General features: G+C 43.1%; 1 protein-coding gene across 1 annotated transcript in view; it reads right to left on the bottom strand.

Moving 5' to 3' along the window:
• Positions 1–448: 448 nt before the first annotated feature.
• Positions 449–12,785, bottom strand: part of ece2b (endothelin converting enzyme 2b) — a 29,679-nt gene continuing 17,342 nt past the window's right edge. The window contains exons 7-19 of the mRNA XM_042486245.2: positions 12,511–12,576; positions 12,213–12,401; positions 8,561–8,703; positions 8,332–8,446; positions 7,797–7,907; positions 7,605–7,703; positions 6,704–6,781; positions 6,443–6,546; positions 4,734–4,844; positions 3,999–4,066; positions 2,525–2,715; positions 2,332–2,427; positions 449–1,045 (exon numbers count right to left, since the gene is read on the bottom strand). Coding sequence (XP_042342179.1) covers positions 869–1,045; positions 2,332–2,427; positions 2,525–2,715; positions 3,999–4,066; positions 4,734–4,844; positions 6,443–6,546; positions 6,704–6,781; positions 7,605–7,703; positions 7,797–7,907; positions 8,332–8,446; positions 8,561–8,703; positions 12,213–12,401; positions 12,511–12,576 — 1,548 coding nt within the window. The 3' untranslated portion in view covers positions 449–868. The remainder of the gene's footprint in view (positions 1,046–2,331; positions 2,428–2,524; positions 2,716–3,998; positions 4,067–4,733; positions 4,845–6,442; positions 6,547–6,703; positions 6,782–7,604; positions 7,704–7,796; positions 7,908–8,331; positions 8,447–8,560; positions 8,704–12,212; positions 12,402–12,510; positions 12,577–12,785) is intronic.

Consider the following 12,785-nt stretch of genomic DNA (forward strand, 5'->3'; position numbering starts at 1 on the left):
TCATAATATATTTATTGATGAATTCTTCCCGAATTTAAGGTGAACCTCGAAAAACTGCATCTTAAAATGCTCTTAACTGAAAAATTAATCAGTCTACACACATGCACTCTCTCTCTCTCACACACACACACACACACAAACACTCTCACACACACACACACACACTCACACATACTCACACACACTCACACACACACACTCCCACTCACACTCACACACACACACACTCACCCACTCTCACACACTCACACAAACACACACACACACACACACACACACACACACACACACACACACGGCCATTACTGATGATGTAACAGTTCAACTATGAATGAGGTCATCACAGTGATGTCATCAGAGAGAGTTAGGCTTTCATACAACACACACACACACACACACACACACACACACACACACACACAGGCGAAACCAAAGCTCATTCATAATAATAATAATAATAATAATAATAATAATAATAATAATCAATAACGGCGATAAAGCAGAAATCAGCAACATTGTCCCGTGTGGCTTCACCACCGTCAGTCCTCCGTGTCTCCGTGCGAAGTCCACGGAGTCCGTTAGTTTCCAGACAGGAAGTCTGTCTGATCGTCTCTAAAGAACAGATTGATATTAACGGTATGAAACAGCCCCAAAGAAAACCTGATCACCTCCTGAAGACCTCCGCTAATTAAGACACTAACCAGCCGGCTAATTAAGAAAACTCACCTGTCAATTAACAATCGGACTTGTTAACTAATTTTTTTTCTTGCTAAATAGCAGACACTTTTTGAAACTAAAGAACCGACCTGTTCACGAACAGACCGACCTAATGAACCCGGACCCGACCCCGTCCTCTTCAGCAGTCCGTCTACCAGACCTCACAGCGCCTCCCGGTGTTCATCGGCGTCCCTGCAGGACAGTTGAAGTGGCGGCTGAAGTCCGGAGAGTTGGCGAGCGTGCCGATGACTCGGTACCGGGGCGGGCTGTGGGGGTCGGTCACCAGGCCCTCGTGAGCGCTCTCTGGTGTTCGGACTGAACACCACACCTGAAAAAAACAAAGATTTAATTCTGATGAATGTAGTCTTTGCAGTCCACTTCCGTTAAGTTAATTTTTCTTCGTAATTTAATTCAGAAAGGTAAACTTTCATATATTTTATATATTCATTAAACATAAATTGAAAGATTTTAAGCCTTTTTTTGTTTTCATTTTGATGATTAAGGCTTATAGCTCATGAAAATCATAAATCCTGGATCTCAAATTATTAGAATAAGTTTTTTAAAATTTTTCTTGCCGTAGGTCAGAATTATGAAGATTAAAATGCAAAAAAACACTTGAAACATTTTAGTTTATATAATGAGTCTAGAAAAAAAATAATTTTCACTTTCTTGAATAACTGATGGAAAATTTTGAACTTTTTCACCATATTCTAATTTTTGAGATGCACCTGAATATATCTATATATATAGATATACACAGGTATATGGAAACAGTGATCTCCTGCAGTCATTACGGCAAAATGGCAAGTTTTCAACACACAGAAGGTAAAATAGGGTCATGGAAGCAGGATCCTTAGCTTTCTGCAGAAAGAATGAATGCTCTAGATATGATGTTTTGATTTCAGATTGATTTTATGCAAACTACAACTTTTCAAAGGGTTAAAAAATTCTTCGGTGTGTCGTTTTTCTGTGAGGTCTGAAGAACAGAACCGTGAGTATCTCATCGGTCTGCTGCAGAGGTGAGTGGCAGCAGTGAATAACTTGAGCTACGTCAGGACAAGCAGAACGTCAGTCACGAACAGGAACAGAAGTGGCCCCAGTATCAAACCTTGTGGGACACCCTTCCTGAAAAATCATTTAAAGATGGTTAAGCTGGTTGACCAGCTTTTTTGGACCAGTTTAAAGTATGTTTTTTCTTCAGTTATGATGGTTTAACTGGTCCTACCAGCTTGTGATGGTCACTCTATCTGGTTTACTTGTTGAACTCTCTGTAAAATTGAGTCTGGAGAAATAACAGAGTCATGAGGGGGAAGTATGAAAAGCAAATGACATAAATCAGTTCAGTCTTCTGTCATGTGTTATGCATAAAGATAAATGTGCACAGCTTGACGGGCTGCTCACACCAGCATGTCAAACTATCAAAGACCAGCAGGAACTGGGTCACAACCATCGAAGATCACCTTCGACAATGTAAAACCACCTAAAACCAGCGCCAGTACCTGTTTTTTTTGGTCTTTGATTGTGAAAATTTTGGTCACAATACTTGTGATGTAAAAATTCAACATTGTTTAATCTATGGCTCCATATCTGTGTAAGAAGTGACTTTTGACTCACCTGAGCAAATCCCACAAAGAAGAGCTGGTCATTGGTGAGGTTGACGGCAGGAAGCCTCTTCTCCTCTCCGTTCCTCTGGACCCACGACCGATAGGCCTGGAGAGAAATCATCAGTGTAGTGGCGGTTAAAAACAAATGGCCTGGTGCGGCGCTGCAGCTGAAACACTTTTCTTTGTTTCATGTTCATACTGACGTGGTATGCCGCCTTCAGTCCTCCGTTGTCGGCGATGTTTTCTCCGAGTGTCTGTTTTCCATTGACGTGCTCGCCGTTGACGGTGTAGCGGTTGTACTGGTCCATCATGCACTCTGTTCTCTGACGAAACGCCTCCACTGAAGAGTTCTGCCACCACGGCCTCAAGTTACCTTCTTTATCGTACTCACGACCTGCAACAGGAGGGACGAACACTCAGACCAGTTACTGTTTACATTCTTATCCGATAATCTGATGCTCGAACTCAACAGACATCTACGACAGAAATATGAAGAGGCGGGTTTCCATTAACGCTCAAATTGTACAAATTCCAAAAAAAACCTCACAGTTATCACAAAAAAGTTATTATGCTCTCATGAGGTGGTATTTCAGGCGAATTGAAAAAGCGATATTTGTCCAAACTGCAGTGGAAACGCTATAGTCTTTTCTAGGTCACATGACACCGTGAGCTTGTAAAATCTTGGACTACATCTCCCAGAAATCCCAGAAACGTGGCCACTCCCACGTATCAGGGGCTCGCCTTTTCATCACGGCTCCATAACACGCCTACGTGGCCTCGGATTGGAAATAATGACAGCTCGTGCGGTGGCCACAATAGAAATAAAGCTGCTGATGTTTTGAACATCCGTCGCCATGGTTACTGGGATGTTATCGCCAGAGGAGAGGTCACATGACATCAGTCAGTGGAAACACTGTCAGCTCCACGTTGAGTTTTATCCACATTTAAAAAAACATTGCTTAACTTTTGCACAAATCTGTATGCATGCGGATTCAACAATCAACGGATTCACCGAGAAATTCTGGGCCCGTAGATACGATGTTAGTTTTGCTGTTCTTTATTTTGTTGTTATTTATTTCCACATGTGATCCAGAAAAAAAACAAAGATATCTACACTATAAAAAATAACTGAACTGAAGTCAGACAGTCCTTTATACCTTTGAATGAGCACAAATTCAATCATACACATTTATGAACCTTCTTTCACATTACAAACATTTCTTAAAATGACAGCTCTAAAGGTCATTTTACTAAATATATTATATAATAATTCCCTCTCTAATATCTATTTCATATTACCGTGACATTTCTCCTTCAAACAGCTTATTGATTCAGGTTTGCCACAGAAAAAAAACACATTTTTATGGCTAAATTGCACATGAATATTATAATTTCCCTTCACCCTAAACTCATTTTTACTGAGCAGAGATTGAACACATCATAATGGAACGAAATTTAACCTCCATCAGCTGTTAGCTGTTGACGATGTCACATTATCAGGGAAACAACCTTCCTGCCTGGTACCTGTGCTTTATTTCATGATTTTACACAAATCCCAGGCGATCAGAGAGTAGAGCTCCATGAAAGTGTTTCCTACAGATGGTGTCCCCGCCGACCGCCGCGGAGATCAGTGTGTATTTGGGGTCCGATCAAAAATCAAATAAAATTTCGACTCACCCTGATCGTCGAAAGCGTGTGTGAGCTCGTGACCCATCACCACCCCGATCCCGCCAAAGTTTAGCGCCCTGAAACACAAACACAATGTTTAAAATGTTTCTCCAAAGACCTGAAGAGTCCAGATACCACACAGACTGTCTAAAGCAACAATACTCAAATAACCACCTGTGAGCTAACTCTGGCCCCTGATAGGGCCCCTGGTGGCCCCCAACCATTTTCTGATTGACAATAAAAATAAAACGATTGACTCTGTGAATAGTTTTTGTCCTTTTAGTCTTCTTAAGGTGTCAGAGACATAAAACAGCATCAGAATAGAGCCAGAGGAGGATCCCCCACACCCCCGACAGAGGACACAGCTGAGACACTCATGTCCTGAAATCCTAGAAATGCCTTAAAATCACAGAAATGTCCTAAAATCCTAGAAACATGTTTGGGGCTGCTGCGACTGGCCTGCTGTCGTTTTGCAAAAGCGGCCCTCAAGAAAAGCAGGTTGAGTATCATCCTGCTGATTTAGCTGTTTGCAGAGTCTGACCTGCGGGGGGCGCTGGAGGAAAACACTAATACTACTAATAAAGATGTGGAGGGTTCATCCTCTGGAGAGCAGGAACCTCCACCACCATGTACTCTGTTTGTTGATGTGTGTGTGTTTGTACAACTCATCATCTTCTGTCTACTGTACAGGTGGATACACACAGACACACACACACACACAGGGAGATGTAGAGGTAAACAGACTTGGGGTGGTCGTGGGCGTAGAAAGGAGCTTGTAGGATCCCAGCAGGGAAGACGATGCCGTTCTTAGTGGGCATGTAGTAGGCATTAACTGTAGGAGGAGTCATACTCCACCTGAGAGGAGGAGAGGAAACAAGGAGAGGAGGAGAGGAAAGGAGGAGACAAGCAGAGGAGGAGAGGAGTTAATTTGAGATCCTACCAGTCGGTCAAAGAGCCCAGAAGTCTGTCAGAAGTTCTAACTCGGTCAGTTAGGAGAAACTTTCTTCCTGAAGTTTTGTGAACACTACCTGTTTTTATATATGTGTGTGTGTGTGTGTGTGTGTGTGTGTGTGAGAGAGAGAGAGATTCAATGAGCCTCATGCAAGACATGATATACGAACACATTTTCTCTGATTTTTGTTTGTATCCGCAATTTATTTTGTTGGCACGCGTTGGTTTCTGGGACTCACCAGCGTTTTCTTATTTTTGCCGTTTTCTGAGGTCAGAGAACATTTCACGAGCGGTCGAGAGCACTCTGACCACGATAAGACAAAAACATCTTCTGTAATGTCCTGCCTGAACTCCACTACGCTAAAAACGCCATTTTCCCAAAGACTGCAATAAGTGTACACGAGGGCAAAATGCTGCCAAAAATTCAGTCGCTCACACTCTTAATCTACCATCACGGCACAATTTTGTCTTTTTTTTAAAATGAACCTTTAAAATCTATTTTGATGCATCGTAGGCTCAATTTTTGATAAATCAAAAAAATCAAAAGACGGTTTGAGTCGGACAGACTGAAGACGCCCTGCAGCAAGTTTGGTGTCAACTGATCAAAAAATGTTGGAGATCGATTTAAATATTTTGACAGTTTTTGATAAAAACAGCATAGACTTCAGAATATGTAAAACAGTGAAGTGAACAAAAACTTCTTCACGTTTTGATGGAAGTTGCAAACCTGCAGCGCGTATGAATGATTTGTTTTAAATTTTCAAGTTTTGGAAATGTAGACGGTCGCTGTAGCGCCACCAGCAGGACTGTCGGCTCGTGTTTGCAGCTGAGGACGTTTGGCAGCTGAAACAATTAGTTGATTCATTAAAAAAACTGTCCAATATTTTTAAATTATTCAAGTCATTTTTTATACATAAACATTTCACAGTTTCAGCCTCTCATGCAAAGACTTGCTGCTTTTCCTTTCAATTATTTTAATAAGTTTGTTTTAACAAATTTATTTAACTTTTTTATGCTTGAATACATTTTCTTGACTATACTTACAAAATTTTACCTAAGTAATACTTTCAATGCAGAGCTTTTAAGAGTATTTTTAAAGTGTGGTATTAGTACTTGTATTACAGCATCGTAACTGTTTTCTGTTTTTTCTTTCTCTTTTTTGTTTGTTTTAATTTTCCCGTAACTCCTGTATCGACACTCTGGAAAATCACATTTACTTTGTTTAACTTCTTAACAGTACGTCAGTTTCACGACTGTAGTTGTTCTTCTTAGAACATTTTTTGGGGACGTCTGTCTAATTCTCTGGTTCAGGAGTCTTTGCGCACGGCACAACTGATCATCGAGCACACCTGCGTCAGAGCAGATCTGGATGGTTACAAATGTTTTTTGTGTTGACTTTTCTTATTTTTAAAATTGATGTCAAATATAAGAGGAGATGAAAAGGATGCTGCTGCCTGAGGCCCATAATGCCGGCCTGCATGACTGGTCTTCGTCATTATTACTGGTCTTTGTTGGGAGTCTTCCTCAGCTGGTCGGCCATCACTCGGGCGGAGAAGTTGTAGAAGTTGAGCATGTTCTGGAAGAAGCTCTCGTCCGACACTTCGTACTGAAACACAACATGTGAGAACATGTTTATCAGGACAGCAGGGGGCAGCAGAGCGCCGCCTCACGATGTCAGACAGAGCTGCAAACATCCGCCTCTCCGGATTCAAAACACAACAGACGATCCGAGACGCCTGAGACGATCGACAGCCGTCACTCACCCCGTCATAAACATCGTCCAGCTCTTTGGGGTCCAGGATGAATTCTGGGAAACCGATCATATCGTAGATCGCATCTGCCTAACGAGAGACAAACAGAAACGGTAACACCTCAACTTAGGGCCCGCGACCCAATCTGGACCCTTACAGGGCCCCTGGAGGCCCCCAACCATTTTCTAATGGACAATAGAAATAAAGTGATTGACACTGAAAATAGTTTTTGTCCTTTTAGTCTCGATAAGGTGTCAGAGACATAAAACAGCACTAAAATAGAGCCAGAGGAGGATCCCCCACACGCCCGACTGAGGACACAGCTGAGACACTGATGTCCTAAAATACTAGAAATGTCCATAAATTCGAGAAACATAATACATTTTGAGAAATGTTATAATAACTGAGAAATTTCCAAAATTCCTAGAAACATCCCAAAATTTCAGAAACGTCTTAAATCTGAGAAACATACTATAATCTCAGAAATGCCCCAAACTTCTCTAAATGTCCTAAAATCCTAGAAATGTCCTACAATGCAAGAAATGTCCCGCAATTTAAGAAACACAACAAAATTCCATGAAATGTTGTAACATCCGAGAAATGTCCAAAAATCCTAGAAACATACCCAAATTCTAGAAATAACCTGCAATCCAAGAAATGCCCTACCATCCTATACATTTCCTAAAATTTAAGAAAATCTGAGAAATGCCCTAAATATCAAGAAATGTCTTAAAATCTTAGAAATGTCCTAAAATCCAAGAAACGTGCACATGGCTCCTGTGTCTTGCCCCTAGCCTTCTGTCCTTTTTCAAAAGTGGCCCCCAAATTGAGTTGGGTACCTTTGAGTCAGCACCCGTCCCTCCACCTGTCCCTCCACCCGTCCCTCCATCCGTCCCTCCACCTGTCTGCGTACCTTGTCTTTAGCAGCCTGTCTCGTGAGGTCGTCCATCCAACTGAGTCGGTCCAGTGCTTCTTTAAAGGCGGAGCGGATCTCGTTAATCATCTCCTCGGCCTGAGGGAGACACAGAGACGGAGGACAGACTGGATCAGACCTGTCTCCGCTGCAAAAACCACACCATCATGGACATTATGTCCTCAGACTCACGATCTCTTTGCTGTGTTTGTCGAAGGTCGCCTTGACAAAGAGCGCTCCCAGAGCGAAGCCCAGCGTGTCGTCAGTGTTCCCGATACAAGTCTGCCAGCGGGGGGTGCAGGACTGCAAACAAACAAAGCCAGTTACAACCAGTTAGTACCAGTCAGAGCCACGGAAAACCAGTTCCAGGTAGGAGAAGGACTGTTGGAACCAGTTTCAGCTGGACCCAGTTACACAGACATACATACATACCTGAACAGGTGTAGCTTCCTGGTTTTCACAACCAGTTAAAGTCCGATGAAACCACAAAGCAAAATTAGTAGTCATGGAGAACCGAGATAGTAGTGCAGTAGTAACAGTAGTAGCAGCAGTACTTGCAGTAGTAACAGTGGTAGTAACAGTACTTGTACTAGTAACAGTGGTAGTTGTGGCAGTCAGAGTAGCAGTGCTTTCAGTACTGGCAGTAGTACTGCAGTAATACTTGTAGTAGTAGTAGTAGTAGTAGCAGTAAGAGTAGCAGCACTTAGTAGTACTGCAGTATTAGTACCTTCTTGGTCCCGTAGAGACTCTCCAGCAGTTTGTCCTGAGCGTTCTCGAAGCGTTGGTCCAAACTGGCCACGCTCTTCTGGACCAGTGTCCACATCATGTAGTTATTGAGCAGACTGAGGACAGAGAGAGAGACAGCTGGTGAGACAGGGGGACACAGGGGACACAAGTGAGACAGGAGACACAGGGGAGACACACGCCGGCGTCTGCCACCCTGGACGTTGTCTGACCTGCGGTCCGTCTTGTTGATGAGGTCGGACACCTGCTGCAGGTACTCTCTGGCGTAGAGGACGACTGGCTCGGTGTCGTTCAGCTCCAGAGGGGACAGCGAGGACGTCAGGTAGTCCAACCAGTCCACGGCCGGGGCCAGCAGCTGAAAGCACCAGAGAAGAAGAGACGTGTTGTCCCCGTAGCACCAATCAGTCTTTTCTGTCCTGATACAGATCCAGAAGAGCTGTGAGTGTCGGAGGATACTGATACGTACATTTTTTTAAACTAATATTAAGTCTTATAAGGCCTGGACAGATGCTCGTTCATTAACGTCCAAATCTCACTGTCTGTCTCTCTGTCTGTCTGTGTCTCTGTCTCAGTAATCCTGAGTGTGGGAGCAGACTGCACCACCTTGGGGGGAGACACTGAGATGAAAAAGTAATCCTCGCTGTCTGCTTCAGCTTCAGACGGACAGTCAGAGAGTGAAAACTGGGGACGGTGCAGAGAGGACAGTCCACAGTCCACCGTTTGTTTGCTCGAGTTACTCTGAACAGAAACACCAAATATGAAATGAACTTCCTTCATATGACAATTCAAAGTTCTGATTTTATTTCATACAACTCTTTTCAGGTTTTATCTTCAATAAAACTTCTCAGAGAAACTAAACGTCTCCGGTGTTTTCCAGCAGAGGGCGCTGGAGGTTCAGCTACTTTCAACCCTCAAACATTCAAGACCAAACTAAACCATTACGTGAATAACCAGAAAGTATTAAATAACTGACAACAGCCTGACTGACAGGATGGAGACTGAGCCAATAAACCAGTGACACATTCTCCAGTCCTCACTGAAAATAAAGACACGGACACGGTGAATAGTTTTTGTCCTTTTAGTCTCCATAAGGTGTCAGAGACATAAAACAGCATCAAAAAAGAGCCAGCGGAGGATCCCCCACACCCCTGACAGAGGACACAGCCGAGACACTGATGTCCTACGATCCTAGAAACGTCCTCAAATCCTAAAACCCTCATAAAATCTTAGAAAAATCCTAAAATCATCAAAAAGTCCCGAAATCCAGGAAACGTCCTACAATCCTATAATTGTCCTAACATCTTAGAAACACCCTAAAATCCTGGAAATGTACGTCAATCCTAGAATTAGCCTTTGAGATTTGAGAAATGTCCTAAAATCCTAGAAATGTGATAAAATCCAAGAGGAGTCCTAAAATCGTATAAACAACATAAAATCCTAAATGCGTTTTAACATCCTTTAAATGCTCTGAAATCCCAGAAATGTCTTAAAGTGAATGTCCAACACTCCTAGAAATGTCCTAAAATCAGAGAAATGTGCTAAAATCCTGAAAACATCCTAACATCCAATAAATGTTCTGTAATCCAACAAATGTCCTAAAATCCGGAAACACCCTCCAACGCTAAAAAAAACCTAACATCTTATAAATGTTCTGAATTCGAAAAATGTCCTAATATTGTAGAAATGTCCTGATATTTGAGGAATGTCGTAAAAACCTAGAAATATCTCGAAATCCTAAAAAAGTCCTACACTCCCAGAAATGTCTGAAAATCCTTTGAAATGTCCTAAAATCTAAGAGACCTCCTTAAATCCTCGACACATGTATGGGGCCGCTGCGACTGGCCCCTGGCCCCCTGTCATTTTGTAAATGTGGCCCCTAAACAAAGGCAGTTGAGTGTTTTGGCGCTTCAGTGCCGTGAAGCGTGCGTCATGTTTGTCAGCTGGACTCAGGCTGCAGATAGGGGGCGCTGCTGGTTCCTCTTTGACAGAAAGAGATTTTTAAGGCCTCGATCATGAATCAGCTGTAAACCAGAGGGGCGAGCTGACCTGCAGGGGGCGCTCTGCTGCACGCGTACCCCACTGATGTCCCTTCGCCTGACTCCATGTGATCAATAATCACGATAAACGACGTCCACTTTTACAGCTCAGGACAAACAAACCGACATTTATCTGAATCCATGAAGCCTGAGGTCTCCTTCATCTCCATATCAGCCGTGTTTATGTAATAACCTGTTATCTAACCTCCCTCTCCGTCTCCGCCACCGGGATGCAGGCACATAGCAACAGCTCTTGGCAACAGTTGCTATGGTGACCCCAGAAGCATCCGCAACCCTGAAGGACAGAGAGCTGCAGCAGAGAGGGAGTGCACTCCACAACACAAAACCTGCGTCCACGTCTCTGCTCCCATCGACACTGACTCCGCATCAAGACACGGCAGAGCATCGAAGAAAAGCTGCAAGTGTCGACCAGTCGTTCTTCGACTCGGAAAACCGGTCCAGTGTCCCTCACGGTTTCCATCCACGTCAGTGAAAACGGACGCTTCACACACTGAAGACACAGTCAGCACAGGTTTCAGATTTAAGTCACCAGTTCAGGACCTGACCAAACGTCTCCCGCCTGCTCCGCAGATACGAAAACCTTTGACTTTCTTGATATAAAGTGTCGTCACGCCATTATTTTGTCTTATTACACATCTGTGTGAACTCTTCATCGTCATAATAAGCATTTCAATCATAGTGCGTTATGAAAATGAAATAAACAAGGTCACAGTGACCTTGACCTCAAACCACTAAATTATAATCAGATCATTTTCAAACCAAGTGGATGTTTATGCCAAATGTGAAAAAAATTCCCTCAAGGTGTTCTTTTGATATTGCGTTTACAAGATTAAGACAGAATGAGACCTTGACCTTTGATCACTAAATTCTTCCATTCATCCTTGAATCAAAGTGGACGTTTGTGCCAAATTTGAAAAAATTCCCTCACGGCGCTTCTTAGCTATCATGTTTATGAGAATTAGAAAGATGAGGTCAAAGTGACATCGACCTATGACCTTCAACCACCAAATTATAATGGGTTAATTTTGGGAACCAAAGGGATGTTTGTGCCAAATTTGAAGAAATTATCTAAAGATGTTCTTCAGTGTTCACAAGAATTAAACAGTAAAGGTCACAGTGACCTATGACCACCAAATTCTCCTCAGTTCATCCTTTAGTCCCTGTCGATGTTTGTGTCAAATGTGAACAAATCTCCTCAACGTGTTCTTGAGATATTGCTTTCACATGAATGAGACAGACAAGGTCACAGTGACCTTGACCTCAAACCACCAAATTTTAAGCAGTTTATTTTTCAAATCAAGTGGATGTTTGTGCCAAATTTAAAAAAAATCCCCTCAAAGTGTTCTTGAGATATCCGTTCACAAGAGTAAGACAGACGAGGTCACAATGACCTTGACCTTTGACCACTAAAATTGTAATCAGCTCATCCTTGACTCAGAGGGGACATTTGCACCAAATTTGAAGATAATGTCTTGAGGTTTTCTTTAAATACGGCGTTTACAGGAGTGGGGTGCTTCTCTCATCAGCACGGAGGAAAACAAGAATTAAACTGACTGAAACTGTCCGCTTTATATTTGTTTGCGGCTCACTGATTGTACACGCTGCTGCTTACATGTGATTTATTTCGTTCTTTATCCTCCCAAAACACAAATAAATGCTGGATAGTGAGTTAAATATAATATCTAAAAAAATAGTGAGAGAAATTTAAAAAGAGCAGCATCACTTTGTCCATATTTCACGGTGTTTACTCACTAAATACAGCTGACTGATCCAGTCGCAGTGCCTGAGACGCTGTCCGTGACCTCACCTGCAGCTCAGCGATGGTGACCTTGTGGTAGATCTTCTCCTCGTCTCGCCGCTGGTCTTGTGGCACGGTGATGTTGGCGAGTGCTGTCTCAAACTCCAAAATCTGCTGCATCTGAAGCTGGGTGGAGCTCCTCTCGCCCCCCAGCAGCATCCCCAGCTCCACCATGTAGTCCAGGTACGCCACCAGCACCTGCAAACCGGATACACTTCTAACTTCTTTAATCAAACATCTGTGAGTTACAGAGTCAACACCTCGGCCTCAAATCACCGAAAGAAACTACAGACACAAGAATTCTCACCTTCTCATTGGCTGTCTTGTTGAGGTAATAGTCCCTGGACGGCAGGAAGAGCCCTGATTGGTCCACCTGGGCAGAGGAGGTCAGCAGGTGAGTGCGTCACTGAAGCTGTGTCGAAACCGTTCACTCACTCACTCACTCACTTACTCACTCACTCACTCACTCACACTTTAACTCACTCACTCACTTACTCACTCACTCACTCACTCACTCACACTTTAACTCACTCACTCACTCACTCACTCACTCACTCACTCACTCACTCACTCACTCACACT

This window comes from Plectropomus leopardus, chromosome 6 (assembly GCF_026936395.1).
Source record: "Plectropomus leopardus strain MGB_pleo_1.0 chromosome 6, ASM2693639v1, whole genome shotgun sequence".
NCBI lineage: Eukaryota > Metazoa > Chordata > Actinopteri > Perciformes > Serranidae > Plectropomus > Plectropomus leopardus.